We start from the raw sequence: 27,607 nt of genomic DNA, 5'->3' as shown, positions 1-27,607 counted from the left end.
TGGTACTGTAGGGAGGGGAAAAAAGGAGCAAGAAAAACTAAGATAGCTTTTCTTTTTTCTTTTTTCTACTTTTTTTTAAATATATATATTTTTTTTTTGAAGTGCGAGCAAATCGGACCAGCAGAACTGGTCTGCCACTAAACCGGCAAATTGGTACCTTGGATGGTGTACCAGGAAAAAAGAAAAATTATAAAAAGGTGCGAGCGTGACCACATTTGTGGACCCTAAACCCGATAATTCAACTCATAAAAGGAGTAAAATGGACCGTATAATTACAATCCCTGTACCATCAACTATCCTTAGATCTCGAGTAGTACCTTGAAGATCTAAAAAGTGTATATCAAACACCTCAATTAAAAAGCAACAGTAATGATAACAAGAGTAATAACTATCATATAAAACCATAAAAATAAGATGCAACAAATTTATGCAGTGTGGAGGAAAGAGGAAGTTTTGCCTCACATGAAGAATCTAATTACAATAATCAGGACAATCTTTTGATAGAGAGAATTGTTTAGCACTTGTACATCAAACTATTGTCTAGAGAATCAGGTTAGTAACTTATCACAAAGGCAAAAGGGTGAAACACAATAAGCCCAAACATGAAGATCAAGACTCCGACCAAAGGCTCAGAAATAATTCTGATAAATCGAGTTTTGGTAAAATATAAGCTCACTGCTCAATCGTCGATAGCGCGAGTTTTAAACTCAGGTTAAATCAATCACAGGCCACTTTCCCTTCTCGGGAGAATTTTCCTCCCTCATGACATAAATGATTTAAATGATTTACCAGGAAACAAATCAACCATACCCCTCTCACTACAACCGATGACGCGACCACCAAAATATAAGGAAAATTTTTTTTCTACAATCCTATACAATAAAAGAATGGGGTGAGGATAAAACAAAATAAAATGTTAACCCTCTACGACCGTTGCGACAAAATGCCCAGTGGCCGCATAGAGGACAAAGCAAGAGCCAAAGCACAAGCATTTTGGCTAAGCAAAGCTACTTTACAAGGCTAATCCACAACGACGTTAATACGAGGGTTTAACCCCTTTCTTTAATCTTTTTTTTTTGGCTATGTACTCTCCTTAGTGCCAACTCAGCAGCCAGCGGCCCTTAGAAAGTTATCGTAAGGGCTTGATGCCGGGAGCTTGAGGAAATGGCTATCACTCGAATTCGAAGTGCCCGCAAATAGGTTTTTGGGGTATGCATCCACATTCAGCTCAAGGAAAGGATTGCTACTCTGCAGTGTAAAATGCTTGCACTGTTAACACAGAAAGGAATATTGCGAATGATAACAGTGAAACAAATTTAAACGTTTTTAAGTCATCAAAGAGGAAAGTTAGTATATTTAGACAAGAGAGGTTTACATTACATAAAAGTTTCAGAAGCGATAAACAGTTTGGAAATCTTTTTACGGTCATAAATGGTGAAATTGAAACTATCAAAACGTAGTAGAAATCGAGGGGCAAACTTCAGGGACTAAATTTTAATTAACCTTTCTTTTTTATCCAAATCATGAAACTGCTGCACTTTTGAGCAGCTTTGACTGATAAAAACGCGTAACAGGGAGAACCATTATACTTGCTAATGCATATAGATTACTATATCCACATACAACAGGAATTTAGAACTACAGAAAGAAAGATTCAAATTTATTGTACCTTTTCGAACTGGCCTCCAAGCAAATATGAGGACTCTTTTGTCTCACTTTGATCTTGTGAGTATCCACCACTAAGAACGGTTCCCTGCTTTCGCTGCGAGTTCATCAAAGCCAGCATCTTCTGTTGTTTCCCCATAAGAAGAGCCTCGCAGTGACTGGTCATTTCCTTAAATGGAATGTCAGGGGTCGTCGAAACCGACATCCTTCCCACCTGCCATGCTGTCTCCAAAACCTGAAAAAACATGAGAGCAAATTATAGGAGATAAATTACACAGTACTGCTAAAAAATCAACAGTTGCACAGCTTAGTTTTGTTGCGACATTAATATGTTTTTACTGAAAAATGGCTTCCAACGTTTCAATTAGTATCTCAAGCGAATTATCATGGCTAGGAGAAGAACATGGCAGATGCAATCAGAACAAAAGGAATGACTTCAGAGCAACATTTATATTTACTTGGATCATTATCTCCCACTGAAGCTCATTGGAATGCCTTCGGATACTTTTATACGCTTCAACTAATTTCTATCCTGTTTAACTTTCTAATTTTTAACCTTGTTAATCTAGATAAAAATCTGTGTATATTGTTAAAAGTTTTCAATGATTTTCTAGGGTATTTACTTTTTCAGAGACATTTCAGGAAAATTTTTACTGGCATGGATGATAGGTTTCAATGCAAAATTTGACAAACTGAAAAGGGTTTGAAACCAAGAAGAGTAGAAGGGAAGAGCTGGTAAAGATAGTCAAAATCTAGGATTAATGAATAAAGAATACCAATTTGGTAGTGAAAGGAAAAAAAGTGTATACTTACTGTCTCTAAAAGCTGGTTGACGCTCAGAAGATTTGATGTGTCTGCAGATGCAAGCGCACTTTGATCTGCTGTACTTTCAAATGCTTCAATAAAGAGATCATCCTCACCGGAGATAGCAGCAAGCATGGCCTGGACGATACAATCATCATGTTTAAGTAAAAAATTCAAATAATTGACACATAAATCAGAGTATTTAAATGTTTAGCACCTCATCTTGATAGTTGTCGTCATTCTTACACGGCATCTGTTCCACAAACTGAGCACCCAATGGGCATATATCATCGGGCAAGAAGTCACTTAATAGTTGCTTCTCAATGCTGGACAACTCTGACTGTAGATAGTGCAGATAAGCCAACAAACATACATAAAGAAACATTTGCAACAACAATATAACATATATACCCCTTCAAAATATCTAATTACATGAATATATGTTCTTTCAAAATCCAATCTGCATATATGCCCCTTTAAAAGCTCAACTTTCTACACACACAAAAATTGGACTACCGCAATGCTGCTTTTGAAGAAAAAAGTTCCTCTAACAGAAGACCAACCTTCCCCCACAGATAGGATGACTCTCCAAGTTTGATATGAGCATACTTTATATAAGGTGCTAGATATTTGAGGGGTACATATGATATGTACATATATATGCCAAAAATTCGAAGTACAGGAAGTAATCATAAACAGGATTTTTAGGAGACATTACATCGGGTAGATCTCTTATGCTATTCACGATCATGGACACCATGGACTCTTTTGACTGGCTGTCGGTAAGTTCTACAGCTGAAAGAGACTTCAAAGCACTATCATCGTCCTCCTTTGATCCATAAACTCTTGTCTGATGATTAGATAAACTGTTCACGGCCTCAAGTTTGGAGTCTTCAACCAAACAGAGAAAAGGATCGATCTGGTATGAGAACCGCAATTAAAAATTATGCAGAAGTTATTACAACTAATTTTAATCTGTAAAAAACCAATACACTAGGATTTTTTAGATATATACCCCTTCAAAATATGCAAAATTGTGCACACACATCTGAAAGCATCTCCTTGAAATCTTGTTTATTTTGTGCACATACCCTGCACAGGGGTATCTGTGCAAAAATAGATTTTGCATGGAGACCCTGCAAGGGCTTGAATGCAAATATATACAGTTTTTCAAGGGAGGCATAAGCACAAACCAACTTTACAAGGATATTCATGCAATATTGCGCAATCGCAAGGGTACGAATGCAAGATATCTTAAACAAAACTAAACAAAATGAAAAGAAACCAACTAAACTAAAGAAAGCAAGACTATAGATAGCTAATTACATACAGTTTTCTTGTCACTACTAACAAAAGCCAGGCCATAGATACCTAGTTACATACCGTTTTCTCATTTAGTGATGACTTAACGATCGGTATAAGAGGTGCAACACTAAAAGCTCTTGAAGCAAACACAATCATAGCGGTCGAGAGTATAAATAGGGATCGACAGCGTGATGGTGGCAGCGAACCTAGAAGCAAGTGGAATTGCAATAGTTAGAATACCTTTACAACTTTTAGAAAAGAAATACAATATCAGGGCGATACTTCTAGCTGTTCGTGTAGACACCCAAGATCAAGAGTAGCCATAAGTGTCAAAGGGAAGTGCAAAAAAGCTAGAACTATCACTCACGATGAGCTGAAAATTTCGAAAAGCTTACCCCCTTGTGCAAGAGCAGTGTTTCTCAAAGAGAATGCAAGTTGGAAACTTCGAGTCAGAGCCTCATGGATTGTTGTCTGGAAAAAGTGACGGTGAAATAAGAAAATGAGAATATGTCAAACAGATTAAACAGCGAAGATACATAAATACTTAATCATAAGAAATGTATAATCATTTTCAGTTGAAATAGTGGCCATCAGATATGAGTTATTAACACAAAGAAAGAACATAAGTATTTACTTATCAAAATTTTATGCCAAGGATTGAAAGAAAGAAAGGGTTGTCTAGTACATTGGTCGATACAGTAGTGACTAGTGTGAGGGCAACATCGGGAGAGAGTGACTTTCTCATTCTGATTATGTATATATGCACTCAAAAGAATTCGAGGAAGGACGTCATATTTATAGTTTAGTTCTTTCGATCACTAAATCTAAACTAGCAAATTGTATTCTTGGATGTTCATGCACCTCAAATGTAAGAACTACTACAAAAATTATGATAAAGTTGAGAAGACGAGCCATAATATCATCAAGGAAGTACAAAAGGATGACTTGAAAAAAAAAAAAAAAAAAAAAATCAAAGAGAACCCCAATCTCAACAATTACTTTACCTTGGGTCGAGAGAACAACAATATTAGGCTGTAAGTATGAGCAATAGCCTCGTAGTTCGCAGGAGTATTTTGAGGAGATATAGCCTGAGCCCAGATCGACGACAGCAAAAGCGTGATCTGTCGATTGCTAAGCCTCAAGGAAACCGGTTCCTGAAGTTCATTCATTGAAGGGACAAATTCTTTTCAGATTACTTGTGCATTGCTAAAAATTATTCATAATATAATTGCCGAAACTGCAATAGAAAAAACATACATTATCTTGGGGTGACTTGGTCACGGAACTTATGTCCATAGATAAAGAGACAGAGGGACTCTTCAAACTACGAACCCGGCTTTGAGATGACTGCAACTTATAAAGCCTTTGATTATTGATGCTATTTTGCCGTACGTCATCATTATGGGGATTTTCTTGGATGGCACTTTCCCTAAAGGAGCATTTGTCCCTTCGCAACTTCTCAAAAAGAGCAGCAGAAGAGGAGAAGACGGAGACGGTCCGTGAGAGTGTTCTTCGAAGGTCATATATACTAGGTGATTCGGGAATGGCTGAAAGAGTAAAAGGACACACAGAAGACGGAACGAGCACGACAGAAAATATACGGTGGGCCCCCACACGCGTTTCATGATCAGGGTGAACCATAGCTAGTAGCAATTGATGAAACAGAGCTTCAGGAAATGCCTGCAATACTCGAAGCATTTGTTCATATTAACCTTGTGATATATTAAGATATTTCAGATTAGAATTTCTTTGACGCACCTTGTTCTGGTACGAAAGATTTGGTACAGATGCAATTATCTGAGCCGTCCGATAAACAGCAGAGATTGTTGATCGAGCTACTGAAACAGTGTTAGATATATTTTCTAACATCACCGCCATCATGTCAAGAACAGGCCCAGCATCACCGACCTGGCCAATAAAGTTATTGCATTAATTGATACTTTCAAGGAAGTTCTTAAATATCATGCTAAAATCATAAAAAAAAAAAATCACGCAGAATTTCTAGTCAAAATATGTCCTTTGCGTTCATCTCATCTAAAAAGGACTCTTACATACATATCCCTGCAAAATCATGTACACTCCCTTATATTCCCCTAAAAAATCTGAACTTTCTGAATAATTATTTCAAATAAAATGTCTTGCAAAAATACCCTTATGCAGGCAGAAAGTTAAAATTTTTCTGGGGCATAAGTAAAGATTCTGATTTTGCAGGAGTATACTCATGAATGGATAATTTACAGGTGTATATTTGTAAGCATCTCTAGCTAATTTATAAAGCAAACCAAACCTCTCGAGCTACAATGTTGCTTCCACAAAAGCCACATAATAGTATGTAAATTCTTGAAATACAAAGACTTTGCAGAAAGAGAACAAACCTTTTTAGATAACTGAACAAGACAATCATCAACTGCTGTTCGGAACTTGTCGTTCCATTTGATTATCTCATCCCCATGCTCTTCACTTCCCAGAGAAAAGTGCATTGTTTTCCTCAAATGCCTTACAAGGTCACTTATTGCTCCTATAATTGCTACAGAGGCCTGCGCTTTTGATTGTTCAGCAAGGGTCGCTGTTACTTCTACTATGCTAAGCTGCATCTCAGGCTGCTTTAAAATGGCTTTATGTTCAAGATGCTTTATCAATATCGATATCAACAAATGTGTGTTTTGCCCTGATAATGACCATGTGATAGAAGTTAAAAAATGAATAAAAAGACCAAGTACTGGCATCAGGCAGTAACGATCTTTTAGTTGGCTAAACATGAAGGGTAACAGGTATTAATTACAATTTTAATTCCTGAAGATTTTAGTTATGTTCTCATAAATTCAATTTACTTGTTTAGTAATTAAAATTTGTTCCTTTTAACGACTGAGTCCTCCTTGTAAGTTAACCAATTTTAATGTTGAAACCTCAAAAAACTAACGTTTCAACAAATACTGATTGCTGCAGTTATATTTTGGCACCAGACTAACAGAAGAGTTTAATAGCAATATCAAACAACTTCATGGACTAAATTATAAAATTGAAACTCTGAAGATGTAACTGAAACCACAGCCAAACTAAATTGACTACATATAAGCAACAACCTGACTTTTCCATTAAAAATTGCATATCCAATAGCACGCCCAAAGCGAGCCTGTTCTTCGATGACCATGAATCATTGTTGTCAAAGTATCGAAATAAAGACTCCAAAGCACGTCGGATAGTAGTGGCCTCCTTGCCCAGCCTGGCCATGTTGTGTATACAAACCCTGGACCAAAAGTTAGGGCTCGTGGCTTCTTCCCTGAAACAGTGAAGAAGAATAAGAAAATTTCTTCAGAGAAACTAATGATCTAGGGCTCTTTGTGTAAATACTCCTGCAAACATGTAAAGTTGCACAAACACCTCCACAAAGCGAGATATGCAGGCATGCTCCTGAATACCTTATTCATTTGTGCATAAGCCCCAGCCAGGCGCATATATGCCACAGCAGTTTTCTCATAAATGCCTTGGCAGGGCCATGAATGCAGGCAATTATGCTATCGGGAGTATTTATGTAAATATTTTTGGGTAGCACATGCAAGGAAAACTCAAATAATCAAAGAAGTAATAAGATGTTATGGGTCACGTTGTATTACATTGGCAAATTAACTCCTTTATCAACAATGCTTCTCCAGGATGGAACCCTAGACATGATAAATGGGGAAGGAGAGACATGACCCTCGGCTTTAAGGACTTCTTGCACCCACCGGTTTTGGGAGGTTTGATTACCTTCATGAGAATCATCTGACTTTTTTGGGGATCCATAGTTTTCCAGAACTACCGAAACAACCTAAAGAATGAAGTGAAACACTGTAAATTTTGAGGGAGTAAGAGATTCTGATAGAAATAGAAAGAGCTCCTCAAGCATGTTTCGACTACAAGGGATCGCAATTATTCTCTAAATAATGCAGATCATCCGATAATAAAGTATTGTTTCAACTGCATCAAACATGATAGGCAACTGAAATTATAAGAAAAGACAGTCATTGTATGGACCAAAATAAATGCAAAATTAGTATCTCAAGTCCGAGAAAAAAAATGATAGGTATTACTTACATTGTCAAATTCCGATGAGATATGTGAAAGTTCACCCATAAACCAAATCTGCTCATCATAACAAAGCAATATAGTTTCAAATGTTTGGCATTTCACTTAGCATGTACATTGAATATTCCAGGAAATATAAAAGGCATCATTTCTTGAAAGAATATATATTTTACAAGATCCAAAGGGACAGAGCAATCAAGATCGTGAAAAACCATTTCATAAGCAAAAGAAGCAACTTAAAAGAATTTTACAAAAAAGAACAACTTTACTGAAGTGTCAAACAAAACGAATAACAATTTGCAATATTAAATTCATCAAGGTCGACATATTTATAGTCATTAGGAACTGTCATCATACTTCTTGACAAACCAAGAAGATTGCACAAGCAATCTAGACTACTATATGCTTGACTTCCAATTATGCGGAAAGGTGAAATTCCATACTCACATTTTACTTCATAATTGGTAATCATTAATAAACAATCTAAAGGTTTGTAAAAACAAACTTGAGAGACTAGATACAGAATATTACTGGATTATGAGTGCATATGGCGAGAGACATTAAAACAGCTGTTTATGGTCTCTTTAGCTTGAATAGCTAAAATTTATACGATTGTCGAACCAGTACTCTAACATTAATACGGTGAGGTTCTTCTCAGATGTTCTTTTGAGAGAATTTGAGAATTATTATAAGAGGATTCTTTGAGAAAAATTTGACTCATGTATGACAAAAATCCTCCAAGGACATTGGAGATCCTGGATGAGTCATACAAGATAACAGCTTATGTTTTGGGTTCTCAAGAGATGACTGTCCTGTTTCACTTTAGCCACTGCCTCTTTAAAATTGTGACATTATTTAAGGTTATGATATTCTTATGCAAAAATATGCTCATATGCCTACACTGTGAGAATATGCATGCAATCCATATCAATTTCCTAATCAGATTTATGTCTATCTCAGAAAATTACATTCCTCATGCAATAAAAATTCAGTCTCCGTTCAAGATAAAACTGCAAGCATCATCATTGTTAAAGTTACCACCATAGTTTAAGGTACGTAGATTAAAATAGGCATTTAAGTCCAACTTTTGAAATTGCAATTGCAACTGATTACTTGTCTTAAAACAAAAAGTTAGTGATATACTTCTACAGTAAAAATCAACACAAAATGCAACTGTCAAACACAATTGCACGTAAAACTACCATAGAAGAGAGGGCCTGTAAGCCTGCTGCACGTAAATTGCAGGCCTTCTCATCTTCTCCCATTTCTTGAGCTAGCAGACAAAGCCTCGGTAGCAAGCCTTCCAGATTGAACTGGTATGTACCATCCACCTGGAGAATATTTAAATGGAAGCATTAGTCCAAAGATGAGTTAAAGCTTTATCATATCCTTTATTACTCCATGAAAAATTTATAGAAACCCCAAACCAAACTGCCTACCTGAGTGTTCACAAAGTCAAAGAAGGTATGACATCCAATTATGCGCATCTCATCCTGTCTTGTTTGATCGAAAAGTGTGTTTATGATACTCAGTAAACTGCTTGCAAACAGGGGCCTGTACCCACAATTCACCGTATTTAACTTCTTTAACTAATCCAAGAGGTCTAAGTCAAAAATACAGAAACAACAGTAAAGGGTATTTATCCTAGCTAACTGCATGGCTCTGTAAACGAAAAATAGCATCAAGAAACTAGCAAGAAGATTAAAATTTATAGTTAGAAGAAACTTACATTTGTTCTCTACAAGATATTAACAGTCTTCGATAAATGCACATTATAACTTTTGCATACCCAAAGTGCTCATTTCTCAATTCCCTGTAACACCTTTGTTCCAAATAATTCGTTATCTGCGGAAAAAAAAAAGAAAAAAAGAAGCAACCGTAATCTGTGAGTTCAAAAAGAGTAATGTTAACTGTTAATTGCGAGAAGCACCTCATTCTGAGACAAATGAAATAAGAATTAACGAACAGAATTTCACTCAGCTATAAACTTAATAGGATTTAAGTATTGTACTCTTGAAATAACCAAATAACAAGATCTTCCAACATTTCAAAAATTGGCCATTGAATATGGGTGGCCAAACATGGCATATATGTGATATGCAGGTGATGTTAAGTATATGGGTTAGATATATGGAAAAAAAACACAAATCGGCATAAAATAAGTGAGCATCGCAGCAAATGCGAACCAAATATAGGTTACACTTGTACATTTATCAAGGAATACTTTCTTAGTTGATTGCAGATACCAAATAACATCATATCCTAACCCCTAGATAAATATAAATCCATAGGTTAAACTTCAAAACATAATAAGAAAATACTCAAACTTTAGAACATTGCCTTTTGATTACATGTAATTTTGATTCTTCCTCCATTTTTACATACTATATGATAACCTGAACTAAGCAAAAGAAACTTCAGGAAAACCATGCAGCCCTATATTTGAATCCTTTTAGAGGAATAAGAAGAACTCAATAATTAGGAGAAGAAAAACAATTTATTTCGTGCACACCAAAATACCAAATTACAATGATTTAGCAGATTCAAAAGATGATAAAGAATACCTTCGGAATGCGCAGAGGGTTTTTAGAAGCATATTCACACAATTTACCAATTTTCCGATCATTTGGTTCTTCTTCCTGAAAGACAAGTATTGAAACTTACAATTATATACATCTTTTCACAAAGCTATCACTTAAACAGAAACTATAACAATGCCATGCCATAATCCTGAGAGCAATAACTGCCTAAAATATGTGCAGTAGGTAGTTCCGGATCTCTATTTGGACGAAGTACAAATTACAGCAATATTAGTTATTGGATCAAACTTCCTGGTATGATAATAAAGGGCTAAAAATATAATTAGTCCACTATTATAAAGATGCTCCCTAGAATGAAGCCTAGAGATAATGCATGTGATTTTGCTTGCTCATACTCCTTATGGCCAAATCAGTAGTTTGATGACTACAACTTGTTGGGCTCCTTTTCAGCCCTCTTAGATTGTCACCACTGCTTCACTCACTAAAAGTCCTCAAGCAAGCAAAACAATGCAAAATATCTTTCTTTTCCAACTCTCAAAATTAAGCGAAAAGGCACCATGAATATCTAAGAAGCAAGATACAGTCAGTTCCTTGCCTTGCAATATTTAAGCGGTATTTCCTGTTTTACATATCTGCAACATAGACCACATGCCATTTGCACATGCATTTGTACTACTAATGACAAAGCATATAGGTGATATCAGAAAAATAATAGTCCAAGCCACATAAAATGCTATTGCACCCTGAAAAAGATCACTAAGAGGCACTAAAACAAACCTGTGTTCGAGGAAAAATTTCAGCTAGAAGTTTCTTGTACCGCTTCACTGGATGCCTAGACCTTACTCCCAAAGAAGGGCACAAGAAACATAAACTCTCACAGACAGGAAAAACCTTTCTTGCAATCACACCCATCGTTGCTGGGGGGAAAAAATCAGGGAAAATTGGTAAGAGAAAAGGGCATAGAATGTCACATTACTTCATTGCAATTGCATCTCAAATGAGCTAAGAACTTCCATATATTTTTAAATAGAAGCATATGTACAATGTCTTGATAAGATATATGAATCTATGGAACATAAGCATGACTAATTGATGCCTCAGGGTGCCATTAGAGCCAGGACTAAGAAAATAGATATGTCCAAACTAAGGAAGGGGATAGGAGAATTTACATCTTATTTTCTATTCCCTATGGCCTAGCGACTGATCATACGAGAAATCAATTACGTCAAAAATTCACCTATTCTCATAAAAGATGATGAACAAAAACTTAACAGAGAAAGTTCTAGAATCCTCAAACCAAGGAGCCGAACTGGAAAAAACTTCAACAGATTCTTTTCTGTTTCGAATTGAGCCGAACTGGAAAAAACTTCAACAGATTCTTTTCTGTTTCGAAAACGGAGTAGGAATAACTTGAAGCAGATCCCTAGTTTACTCCTTTCAACCACAGGGAGCCAATCATTGCTGCAATAATTCACATTATGTCATTATGATTTCCACCAAATTAGTCCAAACAATGATAAACAATAGAAATTACAGGAGAAAAAAGGTTTACATAATCCATATGGTTCGCACAATTGTTGCAGTTGCAAGCATCTAAATTGCATTCATAAATCAAGTATACAATAAAAGCAATTTTGATTCATTCAGAACAAAGAGAGCATATCGTTGGCAACACAACAATGTCATGCCTGTAATTCTTCAAAATTTTAATCATTCAAGATACGGACTACACCAAAGGAACCAATTCTTTAAGAAAAGGTAACGGTGATTACCAGAAAAGTTAAAGAATCCTCAATTGAAAGGGCCAAATCCAAGAAACTTCAATCCATTCTTTTCTTTCTTAAAAAATGGGTTAAAAAATAACCAAATCAAAACCCTAATCTTCTCTTTTCACCCATTGGAATTCCCATTATAATGTCGAATTAAAAGCAATTACAAATCGAAGAATCCTCAATTGAAAGGGCCAAATCCAAGAAACTTCCATCCATTCTTTTCTTTCTTAAAAAATGGGTTAAAAAGTAACCAAATCAAAACGCTAGTCTTCTCTTTTCACCCATCGGAATTCACGTTACAATGTCGAATTAAAAGCAATTACAAATCTCTTTGATACAAGTACCCGATTTCCCACCAAATCACTCCAAAAAAAATGAACCAAAAACGAAATTAAACGAATCCGAATTTCGTATCAAACAAATTACCCGGGAAAATCACCAGAACATGTGAAAGATACCTCAATCGATTCCTCTTTCTCTCTTCTAAAATGACCGAATCGGAGGTTGGAGAAGGGAACGGAGCGAGAGTCCCTCTTTCTCTCTCTCCTCCCCCTCTCTCTCTATCTCTCTCTCTCTCTCTCTCTCTCTCTCTCTTCTTTTCTCTTTGCCTTTCCCCTCTCGCCCCCCTCTCTCTCTCTCTCTCTCTCTTGTTTCTCTCTCCCCTTTCTAAGTTTGCATCATGTGGTGGAAATGAGCGGCGGAATCGGGGGCTCGGACACCCCCGATTTATAAACGAAACAAAACGGAGGAGAACGTTGGGACGTGTCCAGCTGGATCCGCTGAGCTGGCGCGTCAAATGCCCGGCGAAGTTTATTTTTATATTCATTTAATTAAAATTTCTTTATTTTAAAATATCGCTATTTTTTTAAGAAAATATATTAATATTATTTTTACCTCTCTAAATTTGTGAGTTATATTATATATTATATTATTACAAAGTAATACATATCTTGGGAAAATAAAAAAACAAATTTTTATATACTTTTTTCCGAAGAGTATTTACCCACTAGCATTAGATAAATAAATAAATAAATAAATATAGACGCAACATTAGAACTTCATTGAAGATCAAAAGGTAAATTTCCCGGGTACAATCCATTCACCTCCCAATTCGCAAAACTTAATTTGATTTCCGAGAAAAAAATACAAAGAAAAAAAAAAACCCCACAACAACAAAAGCATTTATACGACGAGGAGGAGGAAGAAGACGACGAAGCAAAAAAAAAAAAAAAAAATCTAAGAAAACGGAGGGGGAGGAGGAGGATGAGGCGACGCTCCCGTGGAGGCCGCAACGGAGCCCCACAGGGCCCCGAGGGCGCCGAGCACGTGGGGGAGCACGTGCTCGGCCCCGCGCACGAGCGCCCCCGCGGCGACCCCGATCGCTAGGGCTTCGGCGCGCGAGGGCTTGGAGTCGAGCTTCATCTCGGCGATGGCGAGGCGGGTGTTGACGTTGTCGAGCTTGCGCACGGCGTCGGCCATGAACCGGTCCTTCTTCCCGCGGCGCCCCGAGAGGGCGCGGAAGAGGAGGGACTGGAGCTCGCCGATGACCTTGAGCGACGCGGCGCGGGGGTCGAGCCCCTGCGCCTCGTAGTGCGCGAGCACCTCCTCCGGGCTCGGGAGCTTCGGCTTCTTCCCGGGACCATTGGTGGAGGAGGATGGAGGAGGAGGAGGAGAGGGGGACGGGGATGGGGATGAGGGGAGAGAGGTGGGAGACGAGGGTTGTTGCATACTGTTTGGGATTAGGGTTTTTGATTTCTAGGGTTTCGACAGAGACGGGTTTTGAGGATAGAGAAGAAGAGGCCTTTTATCGGATTGGAAGAGTAGAGGGGATAGAGCGACTAAGACTATATGGGCTTTATTAGGCCGGGCCCAAAGCGTAGTATGTGGCCCACTTACTAGCGTGGCCCTACGCCATTTAAAAAAAAAAAGAAAAAAGATATAATAAAAAAAAATCTCTACGCGAAGCTCCCACCATAGCGCGCGAAGGGAGTACGCGATTCTTCTGGAAACATCGGGAGCGTGGGAGAAGCTTCCCGCACGATTCCTCCCTTTATAGCCGTGGCGACGGAGCTCCTCTCCTCACCATCGATTCAGTTGAGTGCGTAGAGAGAGAAAGAGAGAGAGGGTGAGAGGAGAAGAAACCCTAGGGAATCGCGATCGTGCGATTCGTTTGTTTCTCTAGGATTAGTGTTAGGGTTAGGGCACGAAGAGATCTCCATGGCTCCGAAGATGAAGAGGAGGGACTTGGATGAGGCGGACGACGAGTTCTTCGAGTTCTCGCTCTCCTCTCCCGCGACGAAGATCCGGAGATTGGTAAGTCCCTAATTTCTCAATCCAGAAACCACCCTAATTTGTTCGTTTCCATCAGAGATTCCGTCTAATTTAGCTAGATTTTCTCCTCTTTTTTATTCTCCCCCGATTCGAATCGTGAAGGACGCGGAGTTTAACGTAGCTCCGATCGCGGAAAAGGAGGGGGAACCTTTGGAGATCGAAGAGGCGATGGGGGATTCATCGTTGGATCTCCCTTTGATGAACGAGGAGAGAGCTATTGTGTTGTACAAGCCCATCGATTCACACCCACTCCTTGGCCCCAATCGATCGAACGTTTCGTTACAAATAAGCTCCGATTTGATCCCCGGTCTTAAGAGTAAGTATTTCGTTTTTATCAGTGAACTTCTCTTGTTTGTTTGTGTAGCGTTGAGCTATTTTTAGTTGGAATTTTGATGGGGAAAAATTGATCTATTCTAATTTGTGATTTCTTATGAGAACTACTTTAATTGGGATTTTGATGCGTAAATGTTGCGCAAATGTGATGATGGATTGATTGGTAACAAGGTCTAAATTTCCTCAAAATTAAAAGAAGTTGCTCTAACTCTCTTCAAATTTTGCGCAGATGGGTTTTTCCAGCGAGTAGAGGGCGGATCTCCGGTTCCGTGGGCGCGCGTTTCCACGGAATCGGCGGAGGCGGTGGAGATGGCCGAGAAAGGTTCTTCAATGGAAGTTGAGGAGGAAGAAGAAGAAGAAGAAGAAGAAGAAGAAGAAGAAGGGAAAGGGAGAGGAGAGGAAATAAACACCTCAAATGGTGGGGTTGAAGATCAGAGGTTACATCCAACGCAATGGCAATGGCAATGGCAATGGCAAAACCACTGCATGGAGGCGCCGCCGCAGCAGCAGCTTCTGCTGAGCACAACCACACCAATGATGTGGTCTTGGTGAATTAATTGGTGTGGTGCAAGGGGAGCATGTTTTTGTTTTTGTTTTTTTTTTTTTTTTTTTTTTTTTTTGGGTTGTGTGTTTTGTTGGTACTTTTCCCTACTCCACAGAGGAATTGGAGGTGTTTGTGGTTCGATTCCTCTGCTTGGAAAACAGGTTGAATTACCAGTTCTTTTCTCTTTCTAAACCCACCACGTTTAGATCTGCTGTTTTTTTTGCTTCTGTTTTTTTTCTCCTATTGTGATTAAATGAACTATGAATTTTTCGAAAATATATATAACTTTATTATAAATCATAGAAAACGGATTTTTTTTATGTGGAAATTTGTTGTATTATTATTGGAAATTCCCATTGTAAAAAATTTCCTAGATCCCAGTGGGTGACAAAAATTCCATGAGACCGGTCCAAATTACTTAGTTTGGGCCGCTCCCAATTTTAATTTTTTATTTTTAAATTTATAAATTTATATAATAATAATTTATATATAATTTTTTAGGAGTTATTACCTAGAAGTTAAAATTTTAAACTTTTATTTGGTTTTGAAATAAATTAGAAGTAATAAAAATTATCCACGCTATTCTAGAAAATTAAAAAATATCATTTAAAGATTTTAATTTTTTAAATCAATAATCGTGAATTATGTACCATATAAATTTAAATTATAACATATATACTAACATATTAAGTTATAATTTTTGGTGCATCCAGCGTGAACTCAGTATTAATACGCTAGGTGCATATCGAAATTTCACTGCTCTTTCCATATTGGGAGACCAAAAATTTTATGGATATAATTTTTAAATTAATTAGTTTGGAGACTATGTAGATCGGCGTCATTGGCCCATCCGACGGTCACGCGACTGGAAAAAAAAAAAAAAAAAAAAACTGTTTTTAGGGAGAGAGAGAGAAAGCACCGAGAAAGGCATCCGTTGAATTGGCCGTATAGCGCTGATCGTATAGTTTTCAAATTATGCCCATAAAATTGTTGTTCTATCCCCTGCGCCATGGCGCGCCTATCGGGGCCGGCCTCAAACTAAGTAATTTGGGGTTCGGCCCCACAGAATTTTTTCCCTGAAAATCCTATCCTATAATTGCAACGGTGTTTCGTGTCCGCGTTACGGCACGCGATGGCGCTGTCCCTCATTTTGGACGAGGTATCGTTACAGGGGGGGTGGAGAGCGCGTGTCTCCGACAAAGGGAGCGATGCGTTGGATACGACGGCACACGCAGCGAACACGTACGCACTGTACACGTCACCCAGCGTGGAACCCACCGCTGTGCCGGTTCGGTCTTTTTTTGGGTACGCATTATTGGACCGCGTAAAATTGCTCGCGAATACAGGGGAAGCGAACGGGAGATCTTCGGTGTAACGGGCGAAATATCACAGGTCAAAGCTGCGGGGCCCGCAGTTAAGTGCAACGAACGTTATATGAAACCGGTACACGGGAATTTTTAGAAAGAACGAAATAAAGGGCCGGGACACCGCAAATTTACTGCCTGAACCCGGTCTACTGTGGACCAGTTTTGGTCTCTCTTGAGACTAGAACCTGGTCCAAATATAAATTCTATAATAATTACATTGTATTATTTTAAATTATTATTATCGTTATTATTATTACCTAGTATCTTTAGAAATGCTATTTATAGAGGTGAAAGTTTTACTATATTTTTCAATAAATAGTTATAGTGTTATGTTATGGATCATATTTATTTGCTGATTAACAGCCTAATATGTTTGAGCTATTTCAAAATTATTAATCATTAAGCTTGTATGATGTGGGGATTTGATTTTTTTTAATTATAGACTTTCCGTTATGTAATCTGTTCTGTAATTAAATTTGTGTGATAATTTAGATTGTAGATGTAAAAGAAAATTCTAGCACGGTTAATAATCATGATACGTAGCATATAATAAATACTAAAAAATTGTATTTACGCGATGAATTAATATTTGAAAGACTATCTTCTCTTTTACTTCAATTAAAATATATTCTTGCATTTGAATCTAAAGTATTGGGTTACTAATAAAAATTCTAGCCATTTCTCTCAACTTTATTTGAATTTGGTTTAATATCAAGAGCTTCTAAATGCTCTTGGGCTAGGGGCTCATAAGTACTTTTGGGCCAAAAAGAGTTTAACAAAAGTTGATAGAAATATGATCCACCGACTCGAGATTGAAATTATATCTTAATCAAATTAATGCAGGGCACATAATATGTTATCACTAGACAAAACAAAGTAAGAGCCTGACATATAATTCTACAAATTTAATTAAAATATAATTTTTGTTATGGTACTTAAAAAAAACATTGGCACAAATTTTTTCATCAGGATAGTCGTTGCCAATCCTCAATACTTAGCTGGCTATTAAAAGATGAAAAATACTACATATATATTAAAAGATGAGAAATTCTAGTTGATTCATATTTTCAGCTAAGTTTATTTCTAAATGAAATAAACAAAACGGGTAGCGTGCTACCTATCTCTCTCTCAAAAAAAAAAAAAAAAAAAACATTACACTTCGCTTGTCTAATTAATTATTGAAATAATCATTATATTTTTAGTATTGAGAAAGATAGTTTGATTAGCCACGTGATAAAAGTGATACTTGGATGAATAAAGTGAAAAATTAGTATTGCTTTTACTCGAAGAAGATAATCAATCTACGATGAATAATAAGACAGATTCACCGTATTTAAATTTCTAATGCAATTAACTACGAGCTTTATAAATATTCCAAGTTCAAAATCTAATTAACTCACTTTTTTTTCATAAAAAAAAGAAAAACTTCAAATACTATTTATGTGTTTTCGTACTTTTTCACTTTAGTATCTTGTGTTTTAAAGTGTATCACTTTTGTACTCTGTGATTTTTTTTTTTCATTATCCTCTCCACTAATTTTTTTATTAAATTAGTGATGAAGGTAAAACTAAAGAATATTAGAGAATATTTTATAAACTATAGATAAAGTATCTGAAGCTTTTTGTATATAATTTAATAAAAAATTAATAGAAAGACTGATGAAAAAAAAAAATAAAATTATAGAGCACTAAATTGACACATGCATTTTAAATCGCAGGGTGAAATTACAGTAAAATAGTGCAAAACCCTAGGGTGGTATTTGAAGTTTACACCCCCAAAAAAGGGAGTCATGAATGATGAGGTGGTGGACCGGGTTCAGGGCAAATAGAAAGATATACGGGGGCGGGGAAGGAGTCGGGGTTGGGGCACGGAAACTCTCTCTTTGGTTCTCTCCGTCCCCTATTCTCCGATCCGAAACGCTCTCTCTCCTCCAATCCCCTCCTCCTCTAAGGCGACGCACCCACATCGATACAAAACAGTGTAGAGAGAGAGAGAGAGAGAGAGAGAGAGGGGGGGAGAGCGAGGGAGCGAGATCGAGATCGAGAGCGAACACTTCCCCCACCTCATTTCCTCTCCCCCTCTCTCTTCTATCTCTCTCTCCTCCTCCACCTCCTCCTCGGTTCCCGAGCCACACGGCGAAGCCGAGCTCCTCCGTGGCCGTCGCTGGGCGATTCGACGCCGGGGGCGAGGATCGGGATCCACAGCGGTATGTTAGGGTTTTTGTTTTTGGTTTTTTTGTTTTTTCTTCTCGCGATTTCTCGTAGTTATCGAGCTGGATTTGGGGAGTGCGAAGCTCCGATCTGGAGGGTTTTTCCGTGTTTTGGGATATGCTGGGTCCGATCCGTGCTTGTTTGGGATCGGATCTAAATGTTTTAATGCGACGTGGTTAGTGATTGAGCAACAAAGAGGGCGGATTTATTGACCGGTGTTTATGATGAAAACTGCTAGATTTGATCTTGTGGAGATTTTTGATATGATTCGTGTTGCTCTTAACAGGACTCTTATTAATTTGAAGTAATATCAGGTAGTTAACTTGGGAATAACGGTAAAAAAATTGCCTTTTTTTTTCTGTTGGAATAAGGTATGAAAGGTGGTATATTTGATTCAAGAAGCTCGTGCTTTTAACTGTAGTCTAGAGACTACACCTGTTTTGGTGGCTTCAGAAACAGCTTCTCTGCTCGAGAAGCAAAAGTTGGTAGTTTGCTGAATGGAAACTGAATCAAAATGAGATTTTGAAAAGAGCGGAATTGAAATGAGCTTCTGGGCTTCATGACCCAGAAGCTCCATATATGGAGCTTATGCTTCTAGCTGCAGTTGGAAGCTGTTGGAGAGGAAGTGGGGGGCTCTTTTGAGAAGCTCCACTTATGCAGCTGTACCGTAGAGGCAAGCTCCAGTGAGAAAAAAGTCATCTGATGTTTTAGCAACAATTTTGAATTGCTTTGCCCTTTTTTGACAATTTTGATCTCCTATTCCTGCTGATTTCTTTTTAACTTTTTGGAAGACTTGTCCTTCTTCGCTCTTTTGATAGTTTCTTGTACTTTGTCTTTTGAGTGATTAGTTATATGAGGATTTTTATTGCACATTATGTTTTAAAGGATTTTATAAATGAGTACTGTATTTCTAGTCCTCATCATAGTCTCTATTTATTAGAAATCCTTTCTTTCTAGTGTTCGGTTACATCCTATGCACTTTACTACTTACTATTTATTACTTTGGGCGGTTTAGTTACAATGTGGTTAGTTTGGTATTACGTTTATCTTTTGTCTCTCGTTCATTTACTTACATACTTCAATTTCTCATTTACAGTAGTACCATATCGACATCACTTGTACACTTACATTTACTTGATAATAATTGTGCAATTTGCCAAGTACTTCCTTTCTTATGTATATATATTATTTGACCTCGAGAGAAATAAGTAAATCGTAACAAAGACTTTTTCTGCTTCGTTCTTTTATTTGCATGCCAACGTGCAAGTTACATTGAAGTTCTAATTTGCACTGCTGTTTTTTATTTTTTATTATTATCAGTAATTTTTTTGACAAGAAGCCTGTTGGATTACCCATCTATCTCCAAGTCATTGAATTCGACCCTTTGGAATTTATTTGGAATTTGTTCGTTAGTTGATTTGTTGGCTTTCAGTTGTGAATTGTGATGCAATTGAAGCATAATTGTGAAGGCTTTATGAGTCTCATAATGCTTTACATAGGCTTGTTGGTTCCGTTAAAGGCCTCATAACTTGTTTCACTAGCTATTGTTTAATTATAGGAAGTTAAGATATATAACGAGAACAAGTCCAAGCTTGCATGTCTTACAGTTGATGCAGCTTGTAAAATTATTGTGGTTTTGTTGTGACACACCTTTCATCAATTCTCATCTTAGAGAACTTCAACAATTTTTGTTGGAATCTAACGGTTACGTCAAAATGTTAGAAGTATCCGATCGAGCGTACTAGACATTTTGTCAAAAAAGTAAAAAATAAAGTTAAAGTTCTAACATAGGTAGTTAAATCAAACACTATCCGATTAGGTACTAAAACCACAACTTTAGAAGTTAAGGTACCAATTCAAAATGCAGTGTATTTGATTTTGTAAGGTCTTTATGATTTAAGCCATTTCTTGAGATATCGCTCTACATAATTTGCAATCGATCTCAAGTTCTCTGACACAGGTGAAGAACTACTAATGGAGTCAAATATGGAAGGCGCTCTCCCTAAGCCAAAAAAGGATAAATCTAAATCCCCAAGACCTTCAAAAAAGAGCCGTAAAATGTCATCTCAAACTTCTGAGGTTAATACAAAGGATAATACTGATCTTTCTGCTGAAGATCAGTCAAATCAGCTGATTATTTACAACCCTGAACATTCGAATGATGAAAGTCAAGATGCGCTTGCAGTTTCTGAAAATATGGAAAACCATTCTGCAAACCGAATTTTGCCTTCTATTGGGGCATTCACTGTACAATGTGCAACTTGTTTTAAATGGCGGCTTATTCCGACTAAAGAAAAATATGAGGAAATTCGTGAAAACATACTGCAAGAACCTTTTGTATGTGAGCGGGCCCGCGAGTGGCGGCCTGATATATTATGTGAAGATCCAGAAGATATATCTCAGGATGGCAGTAGGCTATGGGCAATTGATAAACCTAATATCGCGCAACCACCTCCTGGTTGGGAAAGGTTGCTCAGAATAAGAGGTGAAGGGAGCACCAAGTTTGCTGACGTGTATGTCTTTCTTTCCTTTGTTGCTTTGTCTTTTTGAAATGCAAAACTTTTACATATATAACCCTGTAAAATCTGAATTTTCATATAAGCATTTTCTTCCAAAATATCCCTATCTTAAGCTGGGGGTTGGTTTTGTATTAGACAATTTCTTTTAATGAGGAGCATTTTGCAAGGGCAGGGTTATGTATATAAAGAGAAAAGTTCTTGAAGTGCATTTATGAAGTTTGATTTTGCAGGGATATATATATATATATATATAGAGAGAGAGAGAGAGAGAGAGAGAGCAGGGTTACTGTGCTATTAGGAGCACAGCAGCTTTTGTGCTCCTAACTTCCTAACCATCCATCAATTTTGATGGGTGGTTAGGATGAAAGGGAGGAGAAATTGAGTGTTTCAATTTCTCTTTGACAAGTTCTGCTGTGCTCCTAATAGCACAGTAGCCCTACTCCATATATATAGATAGAGATAGAGAGAGAGAGAGAGAGAGAGAGAGTCCGGCTACTATACTATCGATAGTACTAAGCTCTTGGTACTATCGAGTTTTCTGCCGTTAGATCTATCCTTTGATCATTTTCATCTGTTAGATTATACTATTCAATCAACTACTTGCTCAACCCTAGGATACCACTATCATCCTAATAGGGACTATTATCATCCTAACCGCACATCATTTCATCCAATGGTCAAAAACTCGATAGCACAAAGCGCTTGGTACTATCAATATATAGTAGCATAATTCTATATATATAGAGAGAGTTAGGCTAGTATACTATCGGTAGCACGGAGGCCTCNGGGAATATATATATATATATATATATATATATATATATATATATATATATATATATATGCAACTAGATAATTTTGCAGGGATATGAACTTGCTAGATTTTGGTGCCCGTACTTAGAAGTGGAAGCATTCAGCAATACTTTGGAAAATGAAACTAATTGCCCTTTCCAAATTTGCTATTTTCCACTATAATGTTACTTTCGATAAATTACACCAGCGTGCTAATTTATAAATTGATCTTCTTTATCACCCTCCTAGTTGCTTTCATAATCTGTGATTGGATATAAACTGTTTTAATAGTCTTATGGCTTTTCAGGTATTATGCTTCTCCAACGGGGAAGAGACTGCGATCTATGGTTGAAATTCAAAGGTAATTTTTTCAATGCAGCCACTTGGACCTTATATAAGCTTCTTCTTGTCAGTGGCTACAATTAATTCTAGGCATTAAAAATCTGGGGTGTTTACATATTCTATTCCAGCAAAATCATCTATCCACCTATATACCCTTATAAAATGCATACTTTTGTAATCCCTTTCAAAAGCGCAGCTTCTTATAAACTAACACTGATGTTAATAAGTTGGAGAGTGTGAAGATGGTGGTTTTGTGTTAGAAACTTGTTTTCATTGAGGAAAACCTTTTGTTAGTACGGTGGTGTATATATGTTACAAAAGTTTATGTAGGCTATGTATGAACTTTCAGATTTTTCTCTTATATCTCTGCCAAAGGATAATAAACGTCTGTAAAATATTTCTCTAGATTGTTAATCTTGCTTGTCTCTCGTAGATTTAGTGTATTTTAGCAGTATCCTGGCCGTATTTTAGACCTTTGTTTTAATTTCTTTTGTCTTTTGTTGTGCGTGCAGGTACTTGATTGAACACCCGGAGTACATTAAACAAGGTGTGAATTTATCACAATTCTCGTTCCAGATTCCTAGACCTCTGCAAGAAAACTATGTGAGGAAACGTGCTCCACGCATGACAAATCCTCTTGATGGTTCTAGTTTAGGGCTTTCAAGGCCACTCGAACCTGAAGAAGGTGTGTATAATGAGCGAGAGTCGCTATAATTTATAGTTTTGCACTTTTGCTTCTAATACTGTGTATTGTGGATTTTCTCATTGAAAGCTTCAATTTATAATTGACAAATAGTGATTTCACTGACTTAGAGATGATCAAGGTTGTTTAGGGTGGCAAGCTGGTCTTAGGCAGCATTTAAGTAGAAAAATTTTATAATATATAGAAAGTCTTACAAGGAACCAAAAGAGAAAATATTACCATGTTATGTTATCCAAATCAAGAACCAATTTATTACTTGGGCAACAAAGCGCAATAAAGCCATGCATAGAAAATTTGTTGAGGGCCTGTTGCCTCAGAGCATTAAGTAAGAGAACCTTCATTCTACTTCAGATAATAAGAAGAGTTGACAAAATCGTATATCATGATTCATACTAATAAGTTACTATAGATGGTGCACCCTTTGTTGTTTTATAGCAACTACAGATAAGATCTTTTCATGAGGTCCAAATTGAAACTATAACAACAGGTGTGTCAAGAAAGTCGTAATGCCCTAAGCACTTTGTTTCGTGAGATCTTAATGCTTAGGGCTTTAAAAGAAGCACCGTTCTTTAAGGGTGTGTTTGTTTGGATGAAAGTGAGAGGGAAGTGGAGAGGGGGGAAGTTGTTTACGCCGTAAACTATCACTTCCGTTGTTTGTTTTGCCGTAATTTTATTACGGCCGAAAGTCGAGTTCACCCAAAATAGGGTAATTGACTTCGCCCTCCCACGGGGCGAAGTCAATTCCGGTGAAGTGCAAAGAGGCAAAGGAACTTGTTAAATTTGGTTAGGTAAGTTTTAATATATTTTTTTGTCTAATTTGCATATTTAGAAAATGATGAAAAATGAATTTGTTAAATTTTAATAATTTTTTAACTTTAGAATTTTATTTGTTGCATTATTATAATTTATATGCAAACAAATAATATAATTTTTTAAAATTTTATTTTATAATTATACATATATATAATTATATACATATATAGTTATATTAATTTTTATTTATTATAATTTATTATTCACTAAGTTACAAAATAGACAATAATATTACTTCGGAGGTAAGTATACCGAGAGTGGAGAGCTACACTTTTTACGTCATTTACTTCCTACCAAACAAACAACAGAACTCACAGAACTGCACTTCCACAGTTAGAAACAAACAGCGGAAGTAAATTAATTTTCACCTAAACTCCACTTCAACCCAAAGTCCACTTCCACCCAAAGTCTACTTACGTTAAAACAAACATGCCCTAAGGGGAGAAAACAATCTTTGTACTTGGATTGAGGCGCAACATAATTGGGGACCTTTGAAGATGAATTGGGTACGGTTGACGGTTTCCAAGAATGAAGGCCTATCCGGCTTGAGAGTGTTAGGGAAGTCCTTTTGTCATCACATACTTTCTATTTGTATAAGCCATTAGGAGGCAACCTTCAGAAAAGTTATATTTCTAGGGTGATTCTCTCTGTCAAAGAAAATTGTAGTCTAATATATTTGTAAGCGTCACCAAGCAAACTGTTTTATTGTTTCTTTACTAGTCAATGTTCAATGACTTCTTTTCTTTTCTCGTTTTTTGCTCTTGCATGTATTTTTCGATAGTGAATCCTTTGTCGTGGGCCGCCCCTCCGACACGAAGAGAGCTCGAGACCGGTGGATCAGTTTCGCCTCCCCCTTCCTCCGAGCCGGTCGAGCCATCAACATCGTCCGAGATGGAGAAGACGGTAAAGCCGCGCGACGATCCTATCTGCGATCAGCCGAACATCAAGTTAGAAGAATCTGAACTGTCCAGAAGCACTTCTTCCCTTGAGCTTTAACTAGCGCAATCCGCTTTGCCTGGTGCCCCTTTTGGTTTTCGGTCTTTGCCTACTTCTCGATATGGTAAGCAGAGAAAAGCGAGGCAGGGAAGAGTAAGTGGATCTCTAGATAGGGCACGGATAGAGCTCTATTTTGTACTCTTTAGATGTTAAATTCATGGGTGGATATGCAGTGACATGGGGTTTTTGGAAAGATGGATAGAAGAACATAAATGAGTGTCGCTACAAAAGATAAAACAAGAAGAAAAAAAAAAAAATCATGCTCCTTGTTTGTTGTGTTTTGGACTATATACAGATTAGTGCTCTTAACTTTAAATTGTTCTTCTCTTCATTCTCATCTATTAGATGTGTACTTTTAAAGCTTCGATCGCATCGCAACCTGCCTCGACAGTTTATTTATAAGCAAACTATTCGCGGCAGAGTCGGGAACATTGATACAGCTTTTTAAGCCTTTGCTGGATTGAACTGGCTCTATCATTCTAACTTGAATCCTCTCTTTTAGGAGGTGGGTGTACACTTAGTTTTGTTCTCAAGGAAATTTGATGGTTCTTCACTTTCTTCATGTTGTGATTTGAACTACAAACCACTGCTTTGTTTCGATCTGACAGCATCAGTTGGAATCATTCCTGCGCTACTACTGCACTTTTGTTTTCGTCGCAATTATATTTTTGCAAATAATTTCAGGGAAATTTTAAATATCATTCATGTGATTTCGTATTTTTTTATTTTAGTATCCTCTGATTTAAAGTATATTAATTAATTTAGTATTTTATTTTTTTCTTTTTACTTTTTTTTTTTCGTTAAATCAATAATAAAGTTAAAACTAAAAGATACTAAACTAAATATTTGATAAACTTATATGGAATATCTGAAATTTTTTGTATATAATTTTAATAATCCACATACAATCCAACCCGACAGAAAAACCCTCACAATCAATATAAAAAAAAACGATAATTATATAAAAATGATGAATAATTCACTACTTTTTAAAGACAATGAATAATGCACTATTTTTCTTTTTTTTATCCACGTTTGACAAATTATAATTTTTTACAGAATTATTTTTAAAAAAAGTCCTATAATAATAATGCTTTATAAATTTTTTCACTAAGATAATACATAAATATTTATGAAAACTGTAGAAAGATATGAATAACTATGTTAATTATTAATTACTAACGTATAAATCTTGCCTAAAAGAATTCTGAAACCGAAACTAAAATCACATCTTCACCCCTCCCTCGCTGCAGATTTTCCGGCACCGCGTTTGCTGCCAACGCCGTCACGACGTCGTAATGCCAACGCAGGATGCACTTGTCCGGCAGAAGAATAGAGCACGCGGTCTAGCAAACTACCGATGCGTCGACGACGATACCATTGCAGAATTTCTCTATAGTTTGCCAGGCCGACAACGACGATGGCGGCGCTGGCGCCCACCGCCGCCGAGCTAAAAAGCGTGACTGCGCAACATATGGGGAGCAAACAGATGACCACCATCTGCACCATCACCGATTCCATCTTGCAGCCCTATATAGCTTTTGGTTGCAGAGTTAGCTTATCTCTAGACAAATATAGATACATGCAGTAGGATCTCATGAAAATTAGTAATGGTAGTAGATAGATATTTAATATCTTACTGAACCGATAACAACTGCACCATTAAAATCTAAAGAATAGTTAACAAGTTGCAAAACAAGAGATTAAATACAAATCAAAATACAGCTAAGCGATAGATTTAACCGGCTTCAATGTGTAATTCTAGAGATCTCTAGAATTTTAATCCAACGAAGTGGGTCCCATTATTGTGCATATCCAAAATAGAATATTAGCTTGCATTCGTTAAAGATGATATATTTGGTCTATAGATAGGTAAAAAATAACTAGAGCTTTCGTAGGAGAAAATCCTCAAAATACCAGCTGCAGTTAGAGCATCATTCGGAGCTAACAACAACTATATATATTGCACCCGCCATAAGATGATATAAAAATTAATATCTCGTTTTTATTTTTATTTATTCATATACATATCCGTTCTTTTTATTATTTCTACAAATTATATTATCATATAATCACTTCATATATTCATATATATATTCATATATATATATATTTATATTTATTGCACCTTCTTGTTCACCGGAGAAGAAGAAGAAGAAGAAGAAGAAGAAGAAGAAGAAGAAGATGATGATGATGATGATGGAGGTAGTAAATGGCGGCGGAGGAGACGAGAGGAAGCGCTTCGTCTATGCCTACTACATCACCGGCCACGGCTTCGGCCACGCCACCCGCGTCGTGGACGTGAGTTATACATTTCTCTCTTTAATCAAAATACTCTAAACCCTAAACCCTATATCCTAAACCCTAAAAATTGAACAAAAGGTATAATTTTACATGCAAAATTGTCATGTATTTTTTTCAATTGAAACTCTCAATCGTGGAATGTTCCGTAATTAAGTGCCGGGATTATCCATCCTTATCAATACACGTAAGAATCTTCACTAGC

The 27,607-nt window shown here is 36.9% G+C and overlaps 4 protein-coding genes across 11 annotated transcripts; 2 read left to right on the top strand and 2 right to left on the bottom strand.

Moving 5' to 3' along the window:
* LOC109728855 lies at positions 436–12,897 on the bottom strand. 7 transcript variants are annotated; one of them, XM_020259409.1, is made up of 21 exons: positions 12,578–12,897; positions 11,617–11,840; positions 11,157–11,296; positions 10,404–10,478; positions 9,569–9,684; positions 9,279–9,393; positions 9,042–9,170; positions 7,849–7,896; positions 7,389–7,582; positions 6,858–7,054; positions 6,150–6,442; positions 5,533–5,682; positions 5,032–5,454; positions 4,779–4,928; positions 4,170–4,245; positions 3,853–3,980; positions 3,188–3,388; positions 2,687–2,809; positions 2,479–2,607; positions 1,670–1,900; positions 436–1,269 (listed from the first exon to the last, which is right to left on the bottom strand). In XM_020259409.1, exons 2-21 carry the CDS (start codon positions 11,624–11,626, stop codon positions 1,105–1,107), a joined length of 3,093 nt encoding a protein of 1,030 aa, XP_020114998.1. In that variant the 5' UTR covers positions 11,627–11,840; positions 12,578–12,897; the 3' UTR covers positions 436–1,104. The 7 variants fall into 7 exon arrangements, with proteins under 7 accessions (XP_020114998.1, XP_020114977.1, XP_020115005.1 ...); XM_020259388.1 differs by having other exon boundaries at positions 12,610–12,897; XM_020259416.1 differs by having other exon boundaries at positions 11,652–11,840; positions 12,610–12,897.
* LOC109706463 (mediator of RNA polymerase II transcription subunit 15) lies at positions 13,191–14,026 on the bottom strand. The gene has a single exon (XM_020227284.1). The coding sequence runs from the start codon at positions 13,877–13,879 to the stop codon at positions 13,388–13,390; it is 492 nt and encodes a 163-aa protein (XP_020082873.1). The 5' UTR covers positions 13,880–14,026; the 3' UTR covers positions 13,191–13,387.
* LOC109706461 lies at positions 14,218–15,635 on the top strand. Its single transcript, XM_020227283.1, has 3 exons — positions 14,218–14,464; positions 14,585–14,798; positions 15,045–15,635. The coding sequence occupies exons 1-3, from the start codon at positions 14,369–14,371 to the stop codon at positions 15,365–15,367; spliced, it is 633 nt and encodes a 210-aa protein (XP_020082872.1). The 5' UTR covers positions 14,218–14,368; the 3' UTR covers positions 15,368–15,635.
* On the top strand, positions 18,580–25,649 carry LOC109706460 (methyl-CpG-binding domain-containing protein 2). Of its 2 annotated transcripts, none has more exons than XM_020227280.1 (5): positions 18,580–18,932; positions 20,897–21,449; positions 22,555–22,608; positions 23,102–23,274; positions 24,887–25,649. In XM_020227280.1, exons 2-5 carry the CDS (start codon positions 20,911–20,913, stop codon positions 25,099–25,101), a joined length of 981 nt encoding a protein of 326 aa, XP_020082869.1. In that variant the 5' UTR covers positions 18,580–18,932; positions 20,897–20,910; the 3' UTR covers positions 25,102–25,649. The 2 variants fall into 2 exon arrangements, with proteins under 2 accessions (XP_020082869.1, XP_020082870.1); XM_020227281.1 differs by having other exon boundaries at positions 20,884–21,449.

Source organism: Ananas comosus, linkage group 2 (genome assembly GCF_001540865.1).
Source record: "Ananas comosus cultivar F153 linkage group 2, ASM154086v1, whole genome shotgun sequence".
NCBI lineage: Eukaryota > Viridiplantae > Streptophyta > Magnoliopsida > Poales > Bromeliaceae > Ananas > Ananas comosus.
This window is presented reverse-complemented; position numbering and strand designations above follow the sequence as displayed.

What these genes read in the sequence shown, in the direction of transcription:
- LOC109728855 (XM_020259409.1), bottom strand. An exon ending in CATCACTAAATGAGAAAACG is followed by an intron (nt 3,389 to 3,852) that starts GTATGTAACTAG and finishes TTCTCATACCAG; the next exon opens with ATCGATCCTTTTCTCTGTTT. An exon ending in GCATAAGAGATCTACCCGAT is followed by an intron (nt 2,810 to 3,187) that starts GTAATGTCTCCT and finishes CACTATCTACAG; the next exon opens with TCAGAGTTGTCCAGCATTGA.
- LOC109706463 (XM_020227284.1), bottom strand. Translation starts at nt 13,879, where the DNA reads ATGCAACAACCCTCGTCTCCCACCTCTCTCCCCTCATCCCCATCCCCG.
- LOC109706461 (XM_020227283.1), top strand. Translation starts at nt 14,369, where the DNA reads ATGGCTCCGAAGATGAAGAGGAGGGACTTGGATGAGGCGGACGACGAG. An exon ending in CGACGAAGATCCGGAGATTG is followed by an intron (nt 14,465 to 14,584) that starts GTAAGTCCCTAA and finishes CGAATCGTGAAG; the next exon opens with GACGCGGAGTTTAACGTAGC. An exon ending in TTTGATCCCCGGTCTTAAGA is followed by an intron (nt 14,799 to 15,044) that starts GTAAGTATTTCG and finishes AATTTTGCGCAG; the next exon opens with ATGGGTTTTTCCAGCGAGTA.
- LOC109706460 (XM_020227280.1), top strand. Translation starts at nt 20,911, where the DNA reads ATGGAGTCAAATATGGAAGGCGCTCTCCCTAAGCCAAAAAAGGATAAA. An exon ending in AGCACCAAGTTTGCTGACGT is followed by an intron (nt 21,450 to 22,554) that starts GTATGTCTTTCT and finishes ATGGCTTTTCAG; the next exon opens with GTATTATGCTTCTCCAACGG. An exon ending in GCCACTCGAACCTGAAGAAG is followed by an intron (nt 23,275 to 24,886) that starts GTGTGTATAATG and finishes ATTTTTCGATAG; the next exon opens with TGAATCCTTTGTCGTGGGCC.